The 24,728-nt window shown below is 33.6% G+C and overlaps 1 protein-coding gene and 2 long non-coding RNA genes across 17 annotated transcripts; 1 reads left to right on the top strand and 2 right to left on the bottom strand.

The window, feature by feature from the left end:
- Positions 1–3,691: 3,691 nt before the first annotated feature.
- Positions 3,692–5,708, bottom strand: LOC110868466 (protein YLS3). The gene is made up of 3 exons (XM_022117624.2): positions 5,327–5,708; positions 4,949–5,047; positions 3,692–4,032 (listed from the first exon to the last, which is right to left on the bottom strand). Exons 1-3 carry the CDS (start codon positions 5,655–5,657, stop codon positions 3,914–3,916), a joined length of 549 nt encoding a protein of 182 aa, XP_021973316.1. The 5' UTR covers positions 5,658–5,708; the 3' UTR covers positions 3,692–3,913.
- A 5,616-nt stretch (positions 5,709–11,324) lies between these two features.
- Positions 11,325–15,500, top strand: LOC110868465. Of its 5 annotated transcripts, none has more exons than XR_004862630.1 (11): positions 11,326–11,552; positions 11,690–11,759; positions 11,921–11,942; positions 12,067–12,309; positions 12,393–12,485; positions 12,578–12,763; positions 12,906–12,976; positions 13,227–13,366; positions 13,496–13,642; positions 14,884–15,029; positions 15,238–15,500. It is a non-coding gene; the product is annotated as an uncharacterized LOC110868465 (long non-coding RNA). The 5 variants fall into 5 exon arrangements; XR_002552467.2 differs by having other exon boundaries at positions 11,881–11,942; XR_004862629.1 differs by having other exon boundaries at positions 11,690–11,771.
- A 695-nt stretch (positions 15,501–16,195) lies between these two features.
- Positions 16,196–20,983, bottom strand: LOC110868464. Of its 11 annotated transcripts, none has more exons than XR_004862625.1 (13): positions 20,648–20,983; positions 20,508–20,536; positions 20,251–20,317; positions 19,936–20,062; positions 19,655–19,831; positions 18,401–18,495; positions 17,630–18,090; positions 17,473–17,534; positions 17,203–17,391; positions 16,970–17,123; positions 16,806–16,895; positions 16,671–16,736; positions 16,196–16,525 (listed from the first exon to the last, which is right to left on the bottom strand). It is a non-coding gene; the product is annotated as an uncharacterized LOC110868464 (long non-coding RNA). The 11 variants fall into 11 exon arrangements; XR_004862628.1 differs by having other exon boundaries at positions 16,698–16,736; XR_004862626.1 differs by having other exon boundaries at positions 16,698–16,895.
- Between the last annotated feature and the right edge of the window lie 3,745 nt (positions 20,984–24,728).

The raw sequence follows: 24,728 nt of genomic DNA, 5'->3' as shown, positions 1-24,728 counted from the left end.
GATTGGTCGAAATTAGGGCCGACATTAGGAAAAATCATCGCCGTGCTTATTTAATGTCTCAAATCTCAATTGATGGTTTTCTTTATTCTAATTCAACAAGGTCTCGACGTTGTTGTTTGCTTAGAACCTCCAAAAACGTTGAACCGGGCCTAGATGGAGCAACAAATATAAGGTGTGCAACAAAAACAAATGAATTTGAATGTGAAAGGTCTACAGATGATTAACGAAGGCAGCGGAAGTAGTTAGCGGAGATGGTGGTCGAGAGATGCCTTGGTGTTCATAGTTTCTCATTATGTGTTGGTATAATTAGAGAGATGTGTTGATCACTTGATTTCTACTGTTTTGACTCTGCGCATATATATATTTTTGTTCAATAAATCTTGGTTGGTTTATTGAATTCATTAGCATAGGGTAATGTTCTTGTTTTTTAGATTGTGTATGTTTTTTTCTTTTAGAATAGCTTTCGATATACTGAACGAAAAAAAAGTCTGATAAACAAATGCAAAAAAATAAAACAAAAAACTGGAAAAGAAGTAAGATCTTAAGAAAAAAAACGAAATAAAAGGGAAAAGAATAAAGTTACTGCTTAAAATGGGTAAATTTGAAATTTTTTGGTTGAATTAACTTTTGTTTTGCTTTCTGTGGTTTGGTCATTTTAACAGTTTCACTCCAATAGTTTAAAAATAGCCATTTTCCTCCCTGATCTTTCGAGTTTATCGCCAGTTTGCTCACTGGATCTAACTCAGTTAAAACGTTCAATTAAAAGTAGGGGCATTTTGGTAGTTTACTCCCTGACTCTAACTCAATTAAAACGTTTAGTTAATTGTCGCGGTAGTCGTGGTCGGCAGGTGGTAGTTGCAGGTGGTGGTGGATGGTTGTGGGCAGTAGAAAGTGGTTGGAAAGATGGGTGATCAGAAAATAATTACTTATATACATGTAAATAAACAAGTTATAGGTTTATTTAGGTGAAAAAACTTACAGGCCCCTTGCTTTTATCTATAAAATTACCAAAATACCCTTCTAGTTAATGGATTTTTTGGATGGAGTTAGAGACGGGGAACAAAATGACGATAAGTTAGAAAATTCAGGGAGGAAAATGACTATTTTTATACTATTGGGACAAAACCGTTAAAATGACCAAATCATATAGAGTAAAATGGAAGTTAACTAAAAAAAAGGGTAAGTTAGGCATTCTCTAATCTATTTTTTTTTTCTTACAACTCAAGAGATCTATCCATCATGACTCACTGTGACAAACTCGAGAGATGCCAACCAATGAGAAAAACAAGTATACACTCCATCAATCGATTTAATTCAAAATTTAAATTTACGATCCATCATGACTCACTTGAACAAAACGCTTACTTGATCCAAGATATCTGTAACTATTTTCTTTTTTTTTTTCTTTTTTTTGAATTTTTTCTTTAGTTTTTATGTGTTACAAATGATCTAATACATTTTTATCGTATTTAGTCTCTTCAATAAATCTATTAATTGTCATCCCCTATCGGTGAATAAGAAAAAAAAATGTAAACATCAAAGACCCAACACAAAAATTTTCAACCCAAACGAATGAGAAAATAAATTGTGTCAAAAAATGTGTGTAGGATAGATTATCCTTCCCCACACTATTAATAAGAAAAAATGTGTCAAAAAAATGTGTGTAGGATAGATTATTCGACCCCACACTATTAATAAGAAAAAAATAGTTACTAAAATGTCCTTTAAGCAACATGCTAATATAAATAGAACCTTTTCTACAATAAATTATAGGGTCATCTGGTTTGGTTACTTGTGGACTATATATAGATAAAAACTTAATAAATTTCCAATCATAACAACATACGCACATGTGTAACCATAGTGGTCACTAACGTGGCAATTTTCTTAAAGCTCTCTCACACCAAACGTCTAATTTTAAGCATTAATATTATTACATAAGCAAAACCCTCTAGATGAAAGAAATGACATGTAGATGAGTTTTCAAATTCGATACAGGAGCCGATTCCGTGGTGCATGCTTTTTACAGATGATATTGTATTAGTTGTGGAGACTAAACAACGACTGAACGAGAGGTTAGAAGAGTGGCAAGTTGCTTTAGAAGGCAAAGGTTTAAGAATTAGTCGTTCAAAAAGACCGAGTATCTCCACTGTGATTTTAGTGGAGCAGTCGACCGTGAAGATACTCAAATCACCATTGGTGTCAAGCGGTGCCACAGGTTACTAGGTTTAAATATTTAGGATCGTTTGTACAAAAGGATGGGGAGATAGATAGTGACGTTGCCCATCGTATCCAAGTTGGCTGGTGTAGGTGGAGAACAGCCGTTGGGGTATTGTGTGACAGGAGTTTCCTAACTAAATTAAAGGGAAAAATTTATAAGGTTGCAGTTAGACCTGCAATGTTATATGGAATGGATTGTTGGGCTATATCAAACAAAAAAAATAAAACGCAGACACGCAAGATGGAGGTGGCAGAAATGAGGATGTTACGGTGGATGTGTGGGCACAGAAAGCTAGAGCGTATGAGAAATGAGGTTTTTAGGGAAAGGCTAGGGGTGACTAGTATATCGAGTAAGATTAAGAAGGGGAGATTGAGATGGTTTGGGCATGTGAAGAGGAGGCCAGTGACGGATGCGGTTAGAATAGTGGACGCCCTTTCTGTGGAAGGTAGGAGGAGCGAAGGAAGGCCCAAACTAACTTGGGATGAGCGGATTTGGCAGGATTTGCTAGAGTTGCACCTTTCTGAGGACATGGTCCATGATAGGAGTTCGTGGATACATAGGATTAAGGTTAAGGATTTTTAGGAGAGAGTGATGAGGTGCCTGAGATTTTTGGGTTACGGGTTAATTTTTCCTACTTTTCAGGTGGACTTTACATGTGTTTATCATCTTTGTGTATATATATATTGTTGTAGGGGCTATAGTTGTGTCTATTCTATTATGTTAGTCGGTTACCACTTATTCTGTGTTTGGTGGAGTCCTATTGCTATGTCTGTAGTTCACATTGTTTGCTTGATGTTTGGTTTTGAGCTGGATGTCTTTTTGGAAGCAGCCTCTTTATACATATGGATAGAGGTAAAGTTTATCTATATCTCATCTTCCCCAGACCCTACCAATAGAAAAACAAGTGTGACAAACTCAAGAGATGCCAACCAATGAGAAAAACAAGTATACACTCCATCAATCGATTTAATTCAAAATTTAAATTTACGATCCATCATGACTCACTTGAACAAAACGCTTACTTGATCCAAGATATTTGTAAACATCTTTTTTTTTTTTTTTTGAATTTTTTCTTTAGTTTTCATGTGTTATAAATTATCTAATACATTTTTATCGTATTTAATCTCTTCTAATTAATCTATTAATTGTAATCCCCTATCGGTGACTAAGAAAAACACATATGTAAACATCAAAGAACCAAAACAAAAATTTTCAACCCAAACGAATGAGAAAATAAATTGTGTCAAAAAATGCGTGTAGGATAGATTATCCTTCCCCACACTATTAATAAGAAAAAATGTGTCAAAAAAAATGTGTGTAGGATAGATTATCCGACCCCCACACTATTAATAAGAAAAAAATAGTAGTGCTAAAATGTCCTTTAAGCAACATGCTAATATAAAGAGCACCTTTTCTACAATAAATTATAGGGTCACCCTTCTTCTGGTTTGGTTACTTGTGGACTATATATAGATAAAAACTTTATAAATTTCCAATCATAACAACATACCTACATGTGTAACCATAGTGGTCACTAACGTGACAATTTTCTTAAAAGCTATCTCACACCAAACGACTAATTTTAAGCATTAATATTATTACATAGCAAAACCCTCTAGTGATGAAAAAAATGACATGTAGATATATTAAAAGCAATACATGAACTATTTAAGCCATTTGATGTTGAATGATTTAAACCATTTGAAAGAGAACCATTATAATTATATACAATGCTCCCCAGATTTTCTCAGCTACCAACCATTTCTTTCCTCTCCCAACTTCATTTTTCAAGCTACCACTTGATCCATTACCTTTCAAAACAAAATATATAAATTGATATAATGTTAGAATCACATGAATGATATAAGACAAATAAAAGAATGGCTATTTTTAGATGTATTTATAAATTATTACATATCAGGTCTATTTTTAAAAGCAAGAAAAACCAAAAAAATGTGTATATCATCTATTAGCATAGATGTTTTGGACTTATTTTCACATATGTATGTGTATGAATGAATTAGTATCGTGTAATTCAAGACATTAACGTGTAATGGAACCAAAAATTGTTATTTATAGGGTTTTTTTATTACTTTTGGTTAAATTAACTAATACATTTGCTTAATGTGTGCAAGAAAAGACAATGGGGTGCATTTTTTAAAACAAATTTAATTAGCTAAACTCTGATTAATTTGGATGATGAAAATACAGATACAAATACGTATTTGATAATTCTCTATTTATATGTATAATTAAAGAGCATAAAAATATAATAGGTTTTTTATCCTCCATAATTAGTATACTACGTCATTTGGTCCACAATGGAAAAAATAAACAAAAGTAAAAACATCTAAAAAAAGCAAATTCATAGATCTAAGTTTTCTAATTATAAACATATATAATCTTTTAAATTCAAATGTTATTAATGATAAATGAAGAAAATATAAAAATACAATGTTTTTGTTATATATAACTCCATAATTAGTATACTACGTCATTTCGTCCAAATTAGAAAAAAATAAACAGAAGTAAAAACATCTAAAAACAGCAAATTCATAGCTCTAAGTTACCTAATTATTATATATACATATATAATCTTTCAAATTTAAACGTTTTGTTTTTTTTTCTTTCTAATTTTAACATATTAAATTATTTAATATGAAACAGAAAAGGTAAATCATTAAATTCATTAAGATGACATTTTCAAAAATAAGACATATATGTTACCCGATGGAGTCACTGTGGTGTTGTCGCTTTTCTTGACGTTTTTACCATAATCTTCAAAAATCTTAGCTTCTGGGGAGTTGTATGACATGTTCATGAGTTCTGAAAACAATAAAATGGCGATCAAAAGAAGAAAAATGTGTATATATTAACTAACGTTTATTTTAGAACTAATAATATATTAAAAACCGTATAACCTTTATACTGTTTATTGTATAAATTGACTAGCATGCATACAAACAAGATATACCCGACACCCACAAATTTTATGGTTCAATAGATCTTGTCGAAAGAGCGCGATATATAAACATGCCCCTATAAGGATTTTCTAGATCCGTCACTGGAGAGAGCGATATATAAACATGGTACATGATAACTTACTAGGACACTCAGTGATATTAGCAGGCAAATGACACGAGTCGGGTAAGCCCAATGCGAGGGAGCCGTTGATCTTGACACCAAGACTAGGTTCATCACGGTCCTTGACCAATATGCACAAGCAAACTTTGCTCTTGTCCAAGACTGGTTTGAGCTTAGCACAACAGTCCATGGTTGGAGCCTTGGCTTCACCACTCACATAAGGAAGGCAGGTGGCTAGCCCAACAAGTGTGTCACCACATTGTTTTTGGTCTTTGTCAAAGTCTCCCCTTACTAGCACCATCATCATGGCCAACCATGGAAGCATTCTTCTTGACATGTTTCTTGAACCCATTTTGAAAAGATGATTGGTGAGATGGTGTTGAAAGAGGGTTGCTTGTTGGATGCCCTTTTATGCTGTGATTTGATGTGCTATTAAATGATAATTGGACAAAATATTGTTTAAAAGTATTTAATATTCATACAATGCTTTATCCGTTTGGTTTTCTTTTTTAACAACAAATTTCTTTTTAATTCCTGTCATACGTGAGACTTAAACTGAAACCTCTCCCTCTTAAGATATTTAAAGGTTTTGTCTTTGCCAATGAACCACTACCCCATTGGTCTTTATCCGGTTTGTTAAATATGCTTGTAAACACATTTAATGTTTATCTCCTATTGAGGCATGTCATAGTCGTTTGCGGGCCCAAGATCTTTTTTTTACCAATGTAGTCACTCTTTGTAAATATGCAATGAACTGGTAGCAAGACTAGATACGTACGTACGTATATTACACATAAAAATAACGAGTGTTATATTCTATAGAACACATGAAAAAATTCTCTGAAGTCATGTGACACTAGGACCCTTGTAAATAAATCGGGTCGGTTTTCAGGTTTATCGAATTTAAAATTTTTGAAACTGTATTTGAATTTCAATAGATGAGACTGAATTATTTTATATAGCTAACATGTACTAAAATCTATACATATAATAAAGTAATATAACATGTAATGATTTAATACCATTATAATACTTTTAAATTTATATATTCAATAATTGAAAAAGAGATGATTAGGGCACCCGTGATGGAAAGAGAAGCAGTGTTGTCTTGTTATGTGGGATGTCTTTGGTCCCGTGATTATATTGTCATTTATGTCATAACCACATTTTGTTGAAGTATTTATTAATCCCTTTTAATGTTTCTAATCTTATAGCTAACCCATGTGTTTGTCCTATTTATATTCATTGTACATAATATTTTAATGGATCTAGATCCATTAGAATGTCTATATATTAAAGTTAACTAGCTTTAAAGAAGTTTGCCGTGTTGCGGCAAATTTCTTTTGTTATTTAGTATGTGTTTATATGTGTTTTTAAATCACTACGAGCGTGTTGCGAACGGAACTGCTGACAAGAGTAAAAAGGAAATGTAGAAAAAACACTAAAAGATAACCGAAAGAAAATCAACCAAAAAAGTTGTATGGTAACGATGTTGTTCGTATGAAACACGTGGTCAGAGATGAGCAATTGTTCTGGGTAACGGTACCAAATTTGCGGAACCGAAAGATCTTAAGTACCAATTCGGTACCAACTTTTGGCGTTCCTAATACCGTAACCGGTGTTCTGTATCGGTTGGCACCGAGCTCATCCCTACCCTGAAACTAAAAAAAGAAAAAACTAAAAGTTGAAGAAATCAAAAAAAAAAAGTTGTACGATACCGTTGTTCGTACGGTAACCGTGATCAGGGATGAGCAAATGGTACCGGTAAGCAGCACTAAAATTTCCCGAACTAAAAGATTTCCAATATCAATTCGGCACCAACTTTTGGCATTTTCTGTATTAGTGCCGGTTTTACCTTCATGTACTGATACGAACAGGACCGTCCCGGTATTTTTGATACCAATACTGGTTCGATACCGGTTGACACCAAGCTTATCCCAACCCCTGATATTAAAAAAAGGATTATAGTTTAAAAGTAAAGAAAATAACTATTATTATAATATTAAAATAATAAAAGTATTAAAAAAAGTATATATTATTATAATAATAGAATTACTATTCATTTTATTACATGTACTGATACCGAACAGGACCGTCCCGGTATTTTCGATACCAGTACTGGTTCGATACTGGTTGACACCAAGCTTATCCCAACCACTGATATTAAAAAAAGGATTAGAGTTTAAAAGTAAAGAAAATAACTATTATTATAATATTAAAATAATAAAAATATTAAAAGAAGAATATATTATTATAATATTAGAATCACTATTCATTTCAATTAGTTTATTAATATATAGTAATATTCAAATAGAAAGCATAAATACATAAGATACATGTGAATGGTAAGTAAGATGAGCATTCAGTTTTGCAATTTTGGTTGAGGATGTTACAAATGTATAACAGATAAAAGTAATTTATAGCCGGTGGATAATTTCCAAAAAGGAGAAAAGGTACTTTCTTGAGTTTATGACGGATGATATGGTGTATAATTTATTGTTTTATAACTAATGGGGAAGATTTTAGGTTCAAGTCCCACAGACGACAGAGATTAAAGAAATTAACCATTCAAAAAAGATTTATTGTTTTATAATTATAATTCAATAACCTATGCTATAATTAACCCTATAATACTTAGCTATTAGTGAAAAATGAAATCATGTTTGTATTTCAGGTTAATCGATAGGTGAAAATTCTGGCATTAGGGTGGAGGGTATGGTTCAATCACTTTAGGGTAGGTGTTTAAGTAATTTTCTATCCAATAATAACATGTTATGTCAAGTCCACATTCCACTCTTCATTTTGCACTCAATCTAAGGGTATGGTTTAAACACCTAGAGAGTTGTAAAGAATTTAAAAAAAAATTGTGATTGGTTGAAAGGGGTTGAGACCCACTGATGTGTGCGTATATATACATAATTTTGCAATGAAATTAGACACGATTCGGTTTTAAATTTATAAAAGGGATTATTACTTTTACATCAAAACACACACGAAAGAGGCAAGTGTACCCCGTCATATATGTAGTAAAGTATCGGTAAGAACCAAGTATCGATCCAAGGAAATGGGCGGATGAATAATACTAGACCTTTGTCACTAAACTACCGGTTAAAAACATAAGTTGTTTGATTTTATAAAAACTAAAGTAAGCGTAAACAAATACATAATAAAAACATAATAGATAATAGATAAAAAGCCTTGCTTAATACACAACCACAGCATGTCAACTAAGTCGGTTTTGGCACTAGAAGCATTCGGTCAATTTTCCAATTTAAGACAATTAGTATCCCTTTCGGGAATCCTAACATGACAATCATTCGGAAAGCTAAAACGATAAACACACTTTAACCACCTAAAATTGTTCTTTAACGTGCAATTGATAAATGTCTATGAAAATCTCTTAAAAATGAGTTAGTCATCCGTTAGGAGTTTTCTAACCGCACTTAATCAAGGAAAGCAACACCGATAAACACAATGCAACCACCGAGACAAGCATAAACTAGATTAAATCACAACCGAGTTCATTTTACAAATCTTGCATAATAATTCACCAAGATAGCAATTTTGGCCTAAACTACTAACTAAGCTAACAAATCATGGCAAGAATTTATAACGACACCATCTAACCCGTTAAGGTCCTTACGTGACGGCAAGCTCTCTTGATTAACAAAAATTACATTTTATTAAATCACTAACCATTTCTAGTATCATGATGCATACATTTAAACCAAGCTAAACTAGTTAACCAAGTTCAAAGTTTACTAATACAAGATTAATTAAGCTTCATTTTTCAACTATCTTAACTAACCAAGCATCAATCATCCAACATAATTACTTATAATCAAGAAATCAATATCAATAACAAGGTTGTAAACTAATCATCAAAGATTAACACAGAAAATACTTCCAAATGTCATTACAAACAAACATTAACACACTAATGGTTATAATCAAGCAAGGGATTGTTGTGTTTTTGCCCAAAGGCTACAATAATACATAAACATTAATCTAAATGCTTGAAAGATTAACAAAATCATGGAAAGATTAGAAAACCAAACCATAAACAAGCATAAGATTAAGAATCCGGATAGTAATGGAGCTAAACGGCACAATGTGGCTTGAATCCGGGTCAAAAGCAAAGCCTCCGGAGCCTGTAAAATCGCCTGTGAAGCTCCCAAAAGTCCAGTGTTTCTTTGGGACTTAAGAACTAGGGTTTGGCCCCCCAAAGTTGGACAAATGAAATGGGAGCTAAACATTAGGTTATATCAGATCTGCGCCGCACACAGCTGTGTGGTTAAGTGACATAGCTGTGTGGACCATTGCTGCTTGTTGCTGAGATTAGGGTGTGTGGCCAAGGCTGACACAGCTGTGTGACATCGTACTCAGATAACCAACACAGCTATGTCTGGGCAAAATTTCCACAAACTTTATTTTTTCTTGAGTTTTCCGCAACGAATCACCAACAAGCTTTCCAAAACTACAATATTCAAATAAAACCCAATTAAGTGTCGATTCAATCGAATTTGTAACAAAAAATATATAAAATGGGGGATAATATGTATTAATAATATGTATATTTATTTACATATCACCCACCATTAAACCCCTCTCCCTCCTCCTTCCTTCCTCTTCCCGCATCGGTGACTATACACCGAAAAAAGCTATCACCGACCCCGAATGTTCATCACCGATTTAGCGGCAACCATTCACCGATCGGTGAATGGCATACCCCGATCACTTCACCGAAACCATACCGAGTGCCCTTAGAGTTTAGTGACCTAAATGATGATGGCTTGTTCGTAAATAGGGATCCTTATCAATGTTTTTATTTTTAAAACCGGACCAACTAACGAACCAGCTCTTCTACAGGTTCACTGGTTGAACCAGTTGAACCGTTTTTATTAACCGGATTTTATATATTTAGTAATTAACTAATAAACGACAAAAATATAATAACATGTATACAAAATACATTATAAAATAAATAAATAAATAAAAAGTTTATTAAAAACAAGCTATATAAAAATAAAAAGCATGACTTGACCTTCAAAACCCACCTTGAAACTCTACAACGAGAAATGTCAGACAAAAGTACTCGAAAAACAAACTCAACTTCAAGAGATAAACCTCATTTTTCATATTTTCAATTGTTTTAACTAAACTTTTTAACTCAAACCCACCAACAAGAATAAAAAGTCTCAATGGTCAGTCAACGCACAACCGACCACAGAAAGAGTTCCGGCGAGCTTAAGAAATAAGCTTTAGACAAGTTTATAACTATTCCTCCGGCGAGCTCAACCCAAATACACTCCAAGTTTCTTCGTTATCTCTCTGAATCATTTCTCTATCTTTCTTATTTTACAAGATAAAGCAAAAAAATTTCAAAATTCGAGTCCGATCACGACCGGCCTACCGGCCCGACCGCCTGACCGCACAAACCGGCCGGGTTTTTGCAGAAACGGCTGAACATGTATAACCGGACCGCCGGCGTCTCCGATCCCCGGTCCAACTGGCCAGGCCTGCTGGCCTGGTCGTAACAACATTGATCCTTATGCTAAGGAAATTCATCGATGTTATTGTGCTAGTCGTCGACAAGAAACCTTGGCAGGGGGGAAACGCCCCATACCGTATAGTATTAGATGAGACGGTTCCATTATTAAGGTGGAAGCGTTAAAGATGTTCTAGTGGTTCAACTCTGAGTATACGAGCCATTAAAGAATACATGCTTACAATTTGTGTTTGTTCCGATAATACATTTAAGTATATATACCGAACAATGTCTATATGACATTGATCCCAACATGATTTACAAAAGTTTTGTTGTGAGGTGTATGCCATTACTATAAGCATGATACAAAAGTAGTTTGTGAATCTATATATATAATAAACAAAACCATTGGGGGACACTTGTCAACCATTGGTTTAAGCCAAATAAGCAGCCATGTCAGCACACATGTGGCATATCTCATAGTTGAGGATTGAATCTAGCTTCTTTGGTAAGTTTCTTAATCTCTTTCTCTCTCTCTCTCTCTCTCTCATTCTATCATTAATCATCGTTCCTTCTCATTCAAAACCCTAATCTCTCTCTCTCTCTCTCTCTGGCGAACACAACAATTCGATCAACCTTCATCGGAGCTTAGGGTTTTCAAATCTTCCTCTCAAAGATGACTCACACATCATCGTGAAGCAATTCTAAGCCGATCCATCTTCCTGAACGTCCTTAGGGTTACAACTCTTTCTCTCCAAGGTGATTTTATCTTACATCGATTTGTTTCACCGATTTGATTTGATGTTTATCTTAGAATTATCTTCCTCTCCATCTTTTTTTTTTGTTGAGAATATGGATTCTTAAGTCAGATTTATATAATGGATTTTGGGGATCAGTGATACCAGTAGGTCAATCAAGATTGGTTCCGCTTCGAACCCGACGACAGAGATGATCAGAGGTTTTCCGGTAATGGATTTGGTAATGATTTTCTAATTTTTATCTTTCTGTTCATGTAATTTAAACATTGATGTTTTAAGGTTGTTTGGTTTTGTTGATTGTGTATATCAATTTTTTCTTTATTTAACAGTTTTCATCTATTTTTCTCATCCGATTTGGTCTAATTGCAGTTTGGTAGTCGTTTTCGAACAGGTTAGTAACAGTCTCCAATTGTTATTCTTGATTGCTTAGTTTCTTTATTGTTTAATTTAATCGAATCTGTTCTTTACAATTCAAGGATTTGTGATTTTTTAATGTGGATTTTTTATTATTGTAGATATTTGCAGTACTCGGTTAAGGAGATTGTACAAATCGTTGAAGTTCACTAATAGGCGTGGAAACTAAACTAGAAAATCCATTCCATCATCTACTGTTAGGATCATAATTATGGTTCTTTTTTGAATTTGTTTTTTTCCTGTTTGCGTGTGTTGTGTGGATTGTGGATAGCCTTCATCTACGTTCTTGAATACCGAGGCACAGGCTTTTCGAATAGCATGGAAATTCATTCGTGTGGCATATAGTAAGTTGTTTTTCAAATTGAAGTATTATTAATAAATTCCTATAAATTCTCTGTTTATCACAAGATTTTTTTTATTCATGTAGGTAGTTGAGAGATTTCCGACAACAAGATTTTGTTGTGATCCAAAATGTGGGGCAAAACTCAGGGATGAGACTAGGGCTTTCAAGGTTTCTAAGGTAAGTAGAACATGGCTGTTTACCAGCATGCTTGTAGTGATAAAAATGTGAATAATGTTCGACTCTTGATGTTTCTTCTTTTTCTTTGGTAGAATGTACCTCCGGCTGTGTTGGTCCGGTTTCTACGAGAGCATCAATCAGAATGGGCCGATTTTAGATGCTTACTCAGCTGCTTCGGTAAAAGCTAGCCCGTGTATGGATATCAAGGGACACTGCCCATGAGGTTTACAGGTAGCCAGATCATCATGTCACTTGGCCTGACAATTGAACATGAAGAGGTACCTTTTTGCGCATCTTAACCATTTTCTTAATTTATGGAATACTTTGTAATCTAAATAACCCTTTATATAAATTTGGTGAAATTGTCATATGAGACACCCAGATGTTGAATTTAATTGATCTATGTACAAATGTTTGAAGTTATTAGACTCGAAGGTCACACAGTTGGTCAAGAAGATCCTTTTGTGTCGAGGGACATTCATCTCTTACAGGTGCTTAATCAGCTTCTTTTAAATTCATTAAAACTAGACAAGGTTGCAATTTTGACCCGTTTACTTATTAGCGGGTCGAATATCTCATGTGTGAAAATAAAATTAGCTAAAAGTGGAACTGGCCAAACAGGTTTAAAAGTCGACCTAAGTTTATTTTTTAATGCATGCAGCCTCCTAAATCAGTCTGCTCAAATATTTAAATTGTTACATTAATAGTATGGTTACTCAATAGTGTAATTATTTTCTGTAGTTATGCAGCGGAATCGATTAGAATGCAGTGGGTCGAGTGTTGGATAAATATTTTCTATCCCCAAACCCGAAGCATCGTGAATCCTACATCTTTCTCTATTGCTTCTCTTTTCGGTTGCGTCTGCCAAAGTCTTTTTCAAGGTAATTTGGAGCTTCTTCCGAATCCAGCAATCTGTTAAGCATATGAGCAGAACCTTGATTGTGGTGGTGGCTATGTGAGATGGCATATGTGCAGTTATAACCTGTTACATTGACTCACTGTTTTTCCAGGCCTAAGTGCAAACAGGGTATTCATCCAATTGGCATTATTTGGGATTTGGTGATGTTATGCCAAGAAGTTAGATGAATCGTTTTTTGGACTCTAAATGAGGCCCCAACTTTGATTACGAATCACTCTCTGATGCAAGTATAGGCCATGTGAGTCAAACTCTAAAATTAAATTTTTTTATTGTTTTGTTTGACATTTTGGTTGTCGTTTGTTCACCGGTTCTATTGGCGATCCTCTAAATGTTATGTAGCTTATGTATTGTTGGTTTATAATTCTCTCTCTGTTTATTTTAGATCATAACTATTGTCATTCACGTTTATAAGATCACAACTGTTGTCTCTCTTTGTTTATTTTAGATCATAACTGTTGCATATCCTTGCATATTAAACTGGTCAAAGAGGTCATAATTTTTTACATGGGTCAACTTTCAGTAGAGTACATAAAATTTCATTAAATGTATTTAATGGGTCAACTTTATAGAACGGGTCAAAAGATTCTCATAAGTTTTAATAAATAGACGTCCACACTTTGACATATTTCAATCATTTTAGTCTTATACTGAAAAAGATGGTTTTTGTTTTTCTCAAGTAAATCGTTAAATCTACAGGATTTTTGTCAATTTTTTTCTGATATTTTTACCTTTTTTTTTGCGTAAAGCTATTTTTAAGTTACAATTTGGACCACATGTAAAAAACAATTACATGTTAGTGTGTTACAATCAGTTCCTCCTATTTTAGCTTATGGATTTTGGTGTAATGCTCTAAGTGTCGTTTTATCTAGGTTTCTAATCTTAGGAAGAGCCTAAACTTAGTAAACTCAGTAGTTTTGGTGTAATGCTTTAAACGTCTTTTTATCTAGGTTTCTGATCTTAGGAAGAGACTAAACTCAGTAAACTCAGAAGTGGATCAGGCACCTTCCACATGTTGAATGTTAGTTGTTATATCATGGTTTATACTAGAATGATGTTTGTCACTGAATAGGTTTCTCAATAATTTGGTTTCTCACTATCAGGAGTCTAGATGTTTATGTTATGTGGTATCGTCTTGTCTTTTATGGGGCTTTATGAGATATGGACTTTAGTTTAATAAAAACCACCATTTATTTCCATCATGAAGATAATTCTTCTCTTGTATTTATAAATTTGTAGTGGTTTTAGATGGTGGATTAGAGGTGAGTGACATGACGCCTATGTGGAGGATCATGGTGGTCATGAGGGTCATGACCACACCCTTTAGCCTTATGTATTTGGTAAAAATGTGTTACTTTTGAATGAAGACAAGTTGCAAGAATGATTTTGATCAATTTCATATTCATATTGCAATGAATAATATAGTCATACGTGTTATTAGCCTTCCATAATTTCAACTTTTAATTATGATTTTTGTTGTAGCCATGTAATCTTAGGTTGTTGGCTGGAACTGTTATCGTCAAGGCATTTTGAAAGATAATAATGGGAGTTCAAAACAGGAGCTGGAGAATAATTTGACGACTTGGGTTGTTTGTTCCATTATAGGTTTTCATAATTTTTATTATTCGGTAATTACCTTATTAGCTTTTTTTACCAATTGAATCTTTTTTTCTGTTTTTTTTGCTAGCGTAGATTATTTATATTATATGCTATAGAAATAATACATGGTGTTTGTAATGTATGGTGTATTCAAGTATCAGTCATGCAATAGCTGTGTATATGGTTGTTGGCGACTTACTGTCGATGCCTTTCTAAGAACCAATACTTTTTGTGTAGGCCACTCATCAAACATCTGCAAAGCCAAATCGTTGATAAAGTGGAAGTATTTCTTAAGATCATCAATGGAGAGAGGTTCATCAATGAGGCGCCTAAAGCGCTTGTGCTAAAAATCGTATTAATTCCTACAACCATCAAACATATGTTATTGTTGTGTGTAGATTATTTTTTTCTTTTTTTTATCATTTTTATTGTTTTCATGGCTTTAGCGGCATGTAAAAATTTTCCAGCATGTGAATAGTTTTCTGTTTTTTTTCTTTCAATGTTTGTATTTGTACACAACATTTCATTTCAAAGTAAATAATATAGTTTTGGTTGAAGCCCGCATATTACGCGGGCATTAACCTAGTTACCCATATAAACATAAGTACCAAATTTAGTGGTGACCCTATAAATGTATTTTACTATATTGTGGTTTTTAGATGCTTGAGATTTTTATTCCACGTGAGCCATCAAAATTAATCAAAACCCTAATGTATATTTTATGATCGTTAAATAAACACAATTGTACTCCCATCAACAATTTCTTGCTAACACATGCTAAAAGTTTGAAACAAATTGAAATCCTAAGAATCATGTTTTTTTATTTAATTATTAAATGCAATTGAATTCGAATAATAGAAACCTTCAATTCACGTATACATATGTTAAAACAGGTTGATGGCCGAATTTCGAACTAGAGGACCAGTAGGTAAAGGCTTGAACGAGTAGTAACGACATGAGAAAATGAGGTAGTTGTGTAAATTGTCGTACTAGAAATTGATAGATGTGTGTCATGATTTTGAAAATATATGGTGGAATTTAACATCTCATACATATATTACATAGAGTGGTTGAGCCAAGGATTTTTTTCATGGGTTTTGCAAATTTCAGGCACTCAAAACCACGTACTCTTAATTAAACTAGGTGTACACCCGTGTGAATACACGGGTTTGTTCTAATAATGATGGGAATCAAATACTAAAAAACATATTATAATATATTATTTAAATTCTTTGTGTTTAGTTACATATCTTTATAAAACAATGTTAAACATATGATCCGTCATAAATTTTGCTTAGTTCGGTCTCGTTTCTCGCCCTATAGTCCTTAATTAGCTTGACATGATCTTCATTCCTACGGCTCTCTTTCTTCTGGTCAATAGAAGATATGATCCTCCATGATGCCCTCCTGGATCGATATGTCCTGATTTCTCGATAGAAGTAAACGACGGGCTGCTATTACTTGCTTTAAATTTCAGCAGTAGACCAGAAGCGGAATTACGGTGACGGGATAAATGGCTGTGTTTCTGTATGCAAGACATTCGAGCCATTTTAGTCTTCTACTATAACCATACCAAATTGGGCAATGTCTGCTTAACAGGATTTCAATCGACCCTAAAGCCCATTTGAGCACTTGGTTTAAACAATCCAACAGGTTTATAGGTACAGAACCTTTAAAGGCTGGTCTAGGTGACATACAGTATATCGATCGCCAACCACGTGCATGCATCTTGAATCCTGTAAGAATATCTTCCATCACAGAACACAATGTTGACTTAATGCACATATATATAAGTTGGTGTTTACCTGGTCCTGGAATGGAAATTCTTTCTTTTTACCATAATGGAACTCCTTAGGATTATAGTGAATGATCTCGGGCTCAGGGAATCCACCAGCCTGCAAGATTAAATCATAAAATATCTTGTTATAAATTTTTCGATTAAAACTTCAAAAATTATAACGAAATTTACCTTAGCGCAAGTTCTTGCTAATCCATCGAAAGTAACATATCTATCTCCCGAAATGTTGTACACTTGTTTGCTTGCTTTTCATTCCGCAAAACTTTTATAAAAGTTGTAGCCAAATCCTCCATTTGGTCAACGTTAACACATCAAGACTGTTTGACTTTTGAAGTCACAAAATAGTTATTAGTTTTACTCTTGAAGAGTAACCTTTACGTGACTGAGTTGGGTTACTTGCAAACCTGATTTGGGAATGGGGATGGTCGGCCCGCTTTCAACCTATGGAAAAAACACTCTTCGACAGGGTTGTAGTTCAATGGGTCGTAGATATAAACGGGTCTTATAGAAGTGTAGTTGACACCTTTTGACTCTAGTAAGGCCTCGGTCTCGAGACTCCCCTTGTGTCAGCTTTTAGGGTCAACCACATCAATCTGCAGCATATTCAATTACATCAACTTGGTTATATGGAATAAGATGAGTAAAGGTTGTTTAAAAAATGTTGAAAAACGGACCTGACGATGTGGTAAAATATCGGATTCAAGGTAAACATCGGCTATTAGAGCAGTATATGTACCTGTAATTTAGTAAAATATTCAAAAAAATATATAAATCAAATACGAAACAAATATAACTTATCATCATCAGTTAATTCTTATGTTGATAACTTACTGTTCTAGATTCGAATAGTGCATCTAGTATAGGCTTAACCTCTTCCGCCTCACGCCTTTGGAAATAAATATTAAAAAGTCAAAACTTATAAAAATGGTGTGGAGCATATTTATATAGAAGTTGTAGCCAAATCCTGCATTTGGTCAATTTGACTCATCAAGACGTTTGACTTTTGAAGTCAAACAAAATAATTATTAGTTTTACACTTTTACTAACCTTTACGTGACCGAATTGGGTTACTTGCAAACCTGAGTTGGGAATGGAGGTGAGTCGGCCCGCTTTCAACCTATGGAAAAACCACTCTTCGACAGGGTTGTAGTTCAACGGGTCGTAGATATAAACGGGTCTTATAGAAGTGTAGTTGACACCCTTTGACTCTAGTATGGCCTCATTCTCGAGCTTCCCAGTAAAAGGTGGTTTAAAAAATGTTTAAAAAACGGACCTCACGATGTGGTAAACTTCTGGACATATAACATAAGAAAACTGGTGTCAAACTTTCTGGAAATGAAATATTAAAAAGTAATTATATTACAAATAAAAAAGAAGAGTGTGACCAATTTTAGCATTGAGAAGATTAAAAAGTATAATTATATTATAAATAAAAAAGAAGAGTGCGACCAATTTTAGCATTGAGAAGATTAAAAAGTAATTATATTATAAATAAAAAAGAAGAGTGTGACCAGTTTTTGCAATGAGAAGTAGTTTTTCAACCTCGTAGCAGATTTGACTTTAGCATTTTTAAGAATTTTGAGATCTGTTATGAGTATTTACCGTCAATTTCAGTAAGTTGCCCCATCGGTTTCCTAGCCAAATGGAAAATCCATCCTGTTTCATCAATCTTCATTAGCCCATAGTTTGACACCCAACTACAAAGCGAAAACCAGAGAAGTTAGCCCATTAATAAAAAATCGCATGCCTAATTTATAGGATTTGGACAGATGAGTGGGTCGGTCTGGCTGGGTAATTGGTCAAAATAGGGTGGGCCAAGTTGACGAAAAAACAATTTTTTTCTAGTGTATCGCTATTTTATAAAATAGCGGTCGCTACTTGTCGCTATTCGCTATGTAGCATATAGGTCCCTTGTCGCTATTAACAACTATGCCTATACCGAATATAACTGAATACAACCGAACTTATTAAACTGGACCGAAAATAAAATAACAAAAAAAGGCCCAGGCCTGTTAACCAAATAATATGGCATCTGGGTGCAGAGTGCTGTATAAATTGCAAATCATGGTGCATAGTGTTGTATGATGATTAATGACCACCTAGAAATATAGATATGAAGCCCCCTCCCTCCCAAAATACGCACATAGCAAATAACATCAACATCAAAAAAGATAGTGGAAAAAAATAAAAAATTAACCTAATCCAACACAATATTATTGTGATAATTTCCATAAAACATATGTAAAATAGAGGTTGCTATTCAGGTTCTATCTTTAGATAACCATTATGCATCAGATAGTGTTTAACAAAGTCCAGAACAACTAATGGACAAAGGGCCTCTGTTAAATTTCCATTTACTACTCCCTCCCATAACATATGTAAAATAGAGGGTGCTATTAAGGTTCTATCTTTAGATAACCATTATGCATCAGACACCTAAATATGAAATATGTGTATGAAGATTAGAAACCACGAAAGCCTCTAAGCCAAAAGCTCTATCACCTAAATACTTCATGCCACACATTCTAAGCCAAAATCTTTGCAAAAGAACACCATAATCTACTAATTCAACTTAAACAATTAAACTTCAAATAATACTAATACTGATTAATCAATCAAACTTTTTATTTTTTCTCGATTCACTTGTTTCACCAACCCAGTCAGAATTAATATTCAGCACAAGGCAGCCTTCACATATTCAAATGTCTATGGAAAGATCTTCATATCCTGATTAGAATAATATTTACATTATTATTTAGTTGTTAATTACTAAAATCTGTATTTAAATTCTAAAATGGGTTGCCAATCATGTCGTAAGATGTTCTAAAAAGTCTTAACTATGAACAAAAGAAATACATGTTGGATATCTTTGAGGTAAAGCATTGGTGAAGTTTCATAAGCTCCGTTTTCATCTTCAATTGTATATTAACGATCTAATACATGCCGTGCCACAATTGGAGGCTATGCATCACAACATGCCTGAAGAAAACAGCAAACTTGGAAGCAAAGAGCAGCAGGCAGTAGAGCACATATCTACAATAATTAGCTACAAAATATTAATATGAAAAAACAATAAACACATTCACTTTAAAGGTTATAAATATAAGAAAAAGTGATTGGGGCACATCGGAACAAACCTAATGAACCCATCAATGAGGAATATAGTATGAAGCGTTTAATTTTGTATACTTGTCCTGGAATATAGTCGTTGAGGATGATCGGAAGCCCCCTGATCAACGCCTCAGCAATCGTGCCAGGCCCCGCCTACAAAATCCGATGAAATTAATCAATACCTAGAAATCTTTTGAAATTAAAATCCAACAAAGATGAACTTGAAAAGATGCAAATTTCTAGTGAGCCCTTTTGCATATTTAATAACCCAAAAAATCATATTTTAAAAGCTGGTATTCATAAACTGATAAACCCGAATGCAGGATTTGAGTAGATCATACCTTGGTTATAATGAATGCAGTCACAAGCACCCATCCATTTCTGCATCTGTATCTCAAATCCTCTAACCTATAATAAAAAACCGCAAACCACACTTATGTTTTTTGCTTTAAAATCAAGATTTAAAGGTGGCAATCATAAACCAACAGCCGTATTTCCAATCATAAACCAAATTAGATCATCAATTAGAACACAAAAATCGAATTTACAATAACAGTTGACCCTAGATGAAGTCAGAATCTAGAAACGGAAACCGTACCAGTAGTGGATTATGAATCTTGAAAAGGTCTGTACCAAAATCAGGTAAAAAATGAAAACTAAACCACACAATCTGAATCAAAAACCTAATTTATCTGATCATCAAACAACATCTACACTCAAAACACAAACAGATCATACCTCGGGAACTGCAAAACCAAAACGATTGGCTTCATGCTAACCGCCACCGTTGTTGATCATGAAACACACGTTGCTTCGTCTGCAACCTGAAGACTCCCACCATTACATGCTATATAATCGGATATTAGGGTTTGACTGATGAAATTAGAGAATACATGCTTGAATGAATAAACGAAGACGAGAGAGAAGCTGAGAGAATGCAGGGTTTGACTTTTGAAATTAAAGAATACATGCTTTCTGAAATCTCAGGGACTTGGATTCATGGAGGTTTTCTTGTAGGAGAGAGAGAATCAGATCTAGAATCAGAGAGGGAGAGAGAGAACGAAAGAGAAAGAAGGCATGGTTTGAATTTTGAAATCATATATATATATATAGAGAGAGAGAGAGATTATACGGGGGGCCACATTTTAAAAGGGATTGAAAATATTGTTTGAATTTTGAATTGAAATTTTGAAAGTGGAGCCAAATTTTGAAATTATGATTTGAATTATGTATAGATTAATTATTAATCTTTATGACATCAGCAAGGACTACGTTGGCATACCTGAGAAGTTGATACGTAGGCATTTCTATGTCATCATCTAAGCTCCCTTAATAGATAGTATAGATATTATTAAAAAGTAAGTTTATGTAATGACCTAAAATCATTATAAGGTATGGTAATTGAACTTGTAATACCCGTTGTATGGGCAACCAATGTCAGGTTTAACAGGTATCTGATAATGCGAACAACAAAAAATTTAAACATGAATATGACTCGCTTAACTACTTTATATCCAATGTCTATAAGACAGATGTATATTTTATGCACCTAGAAGGAGAAATAATGGATCCTAACTTTCAAATTTTGATTATTTTTAAAAACGTAAAAAATCACATGTTGTACTTTTCCGTTATCGTGTCTTAGCAGGTTACCTACAGGTTACCTATTGCCAGCCCTTTATTGTTACCCCTATACCAAATGTGCTCTCTCACTTACCAGAATAGTCTTTGGATTGAATTCTCTCGTTTAGTATGTCACATTGGTATCAGAGCTAGACTTGGAGTGGTGGCCTGAAGAGAGCCAGCTGTGATCAATGAGTGTTGACCCTTAAGGAGGGTCGATTGTTATGGACTGAAATCACACTATATGCTTCTCCATACAATCCATATTACCTACTGCAGAGAAGGAAACGCGACTCAAGCGTGACACCGAGTGAACAGATAGAGTAAAAACTGAAAATACAAGTCTAACAACGAAAATCATATACAAGTCTCAGTTAGTAGCAAATTATTTGCATTGTGCACGTATCATTTATCTTTTGTGTTTGTTCACAGAATTGGTAATCTGCATCCACTTATTAAATGTCAAATACCCAAATAAAACCATGAAGGTACAAGTAAATAAGATAATAAATAAATTGGTCATGTCACATGCATCAATTCTTGCATGAATAATGAAATGAAAAACTATTATTAATCCAATAATATTCCATCCTATCACATGGGCTAGCTACCACAGTTTCAGATATTAATTTGTTGGGCAAGAACATGATCATCTTGGAATATGAAGTCTTAAAGGGAGTTTGAAAACAACCAGGTGGGAAAAATGTGGTCAACATTAGAGAAAATTCTATTTAACAACATATAGATAATATTCCTTGCTAAGCTCTCATTCAATTCAAACAACAGTTTTCACTTATTCTTGTTAGTTGTGATGTTAAGTTCACTTCTAGAAATGAATTCACAGCAACCAGTTTCATCTCCCTCTCTTATTCATTTCCTCTTTCATGTTGTTATCATATTTATAACATCTACAACCATAAAATGTGACCGATCACCAGGCTTTGCTGAAGATTAAATCGATGATCCACTTTAAAAAAAAAGCTATTTAGTGACATACAAAAAGTGTTATTAAAAAACAAAAAAGTGTCACTAAAGACCCTTGTAGGAATAGGGGCTGTTTGGCAACTTCTGAATGGTTAAGTGCTGAACCAGTAAGAGGTCTGAACCATTAAGAGCCAATATAATGTTTAACCCTTCAGAGGCAAATGTCTGACCAATTTAGATTAGAGGTCTTAACCATTCAGACTCTGTATAATACTTAACCATTTAGAGGCAAATGTCTGAACCATTCAGACATCTGCTCACGAAACAAACAGTTTGAACCATTAAGTGCTTTGAACCATTAAGTGCTGAACCAATAAGAGATCTCAACCATTAAGAGCCTCATTAAGAGGTAAACAAATAGCCCCTTAGTGGCACTTTTTGGATCTGCCGCACAAAGTTTTTGGACTTTTAGTGGCACTTAAATTTTTTTGCCACATTATAAAAAAAACTTTTGTAGCACAATTTTTGTGCCTCTAAAAAGTAATTATAGTCACATATCTATACTAGTTTTAGTGACACTTAATTTCTTTTTGCCACATTATAAAAAAAAAACTTTTGTGGCACAATTTTTGTGCCTTTAAAAAGTAGTTATAGTCACATATCTATACTAGTTTTAGTGGCACTTTTTTTTGCCACAATATAAAAAATCTTTTATGGCACAAATGTTATGTTGGTGAAAACTGTTTCGATTTAAATATATCTACTATATTTAGTGGCACATAATTTGGCACAAAAAATACATTATTTACAATATCTATACATCTGTATAAAGCATTTCCTAGGGACAAAGATATAATTTCCTCCTCAAATTTTAAGATGGCAGCCCAATAGTCATACATTTTCTCTGATTTTTCATCCCTTTCTCTCAAATTTGCCCTCAATTCAATGTCTGTCTGTAGCCTATATGATTCTTCCACAATGAACTATTCATCCAACAGTCGGTGTACATTGAAGACATGAATTAATGAAAGTGTAAATTGAAGACGTCGATTGATGATTGAAACGGTGGCACCAATTATCTATACTACCTTATTAAGAGAACTAGGATTTCTACCCTTTTGGTAATTTTGCCATAGGTACAAATCTTGAAGCACCATGTACAAATGAAGCAAGCCATTTTAGAGAGGGAAAACTTGAATATTGTCCAAAGTTTTAAGACACTTTGAGGGCAATCTAGACATTTCATCCATACCCACTAATGTCTTCCATTAATTGAATTAAATTAAGGAATTAAATAAATTTTTTATAATAATTAAATGAATTAATTGATTAAATTAAAGGTTAGACATGCAACCTTATAATTTAATAGTATGTATAAATATAATAAATAGATTTAATAGCATGTATAATAATAGTATGTAATAATAATAATCTATAATACCTTATTAAAGGGTTTTTTACCCTTTTGGTAATTTTACCATGTGTACAAGTTTTGAAACTACATGTATAAATAAAGCAAGCCATTTTAGAAGGGGAAAATTGGGACAAGTTCCAAACTTTTAAGACACTTTAAGGATAAATTAGTAAATTAATTTCCACAATTTTATTAACACTCATGATTACATAATAACAAATTTTATACATGTTAGTTACGTAAATAAAAACTAATTTTATACATATTAATTCATTATAAATTGAGAAAAACTAATAGCCTTTAATCATTATATACTTGTAACATCATAGCAATTAATCATTATATACTTGTAACATCATAGCAATTAAAAAGAATAATGTGAAAAGATGTAACTCCTTTAAAAATTAAATGAAATAATAATTACTTGAGCAAAATTAAAGAGATAACAAACTCTTATAAATTGTGTTCTTTGTTCATCTCAATCCTACATCTTTATTATTTACAGTTTTATATAGGGCTGTTCACGAGCCGAACCGAACCGATCAGACCTTTGCTCGTGCTCGGTTCGTTTACAAACCGATCCGAACCGAACCGAGCGTTTTTTCAACCGAGCCAAAGTCGAGCGAGCGTCTTTCGATCCGAGCATTTTTCGAACGAACGTCGAGCGAGTATCGAGCGTCGCAGAATAAACAAGGAAAGTGACGATGGGAGTGCTAGTTATTAGAATAAAGTGCAGTTTTCGTCCCTGATGTTTCGTCCAATAGAACACAAGTAAAAATTTAACAAATAACAAGGAATACAAAAACACTCAACTAGTTCTATCGAGATTAACTAAGCGGGAAGATAAATCGTCGACCG

The sequence above is a fragment of the Helianthus annuus genome, chromosome 7, assembly GCF_002127325.2.
Source record: "Helianthus annuus cultivar XRQ/B chromosome 7, HanXRQr2.0-SUNRISE, whole genome shotgun sequence".
Classification (NCBI taxonomy): Eukaryota; Viridiplantae; Streptophyta; class Magnoliopsida; order Asterales; family Asteraceae; genus Helianthus; species Helianthus annuus.
The sequence above is the reverse complement of the archived record's forward strand: the minus strand, read 5'-3'. Positions and strand labels throughout refer to the sequence as shown.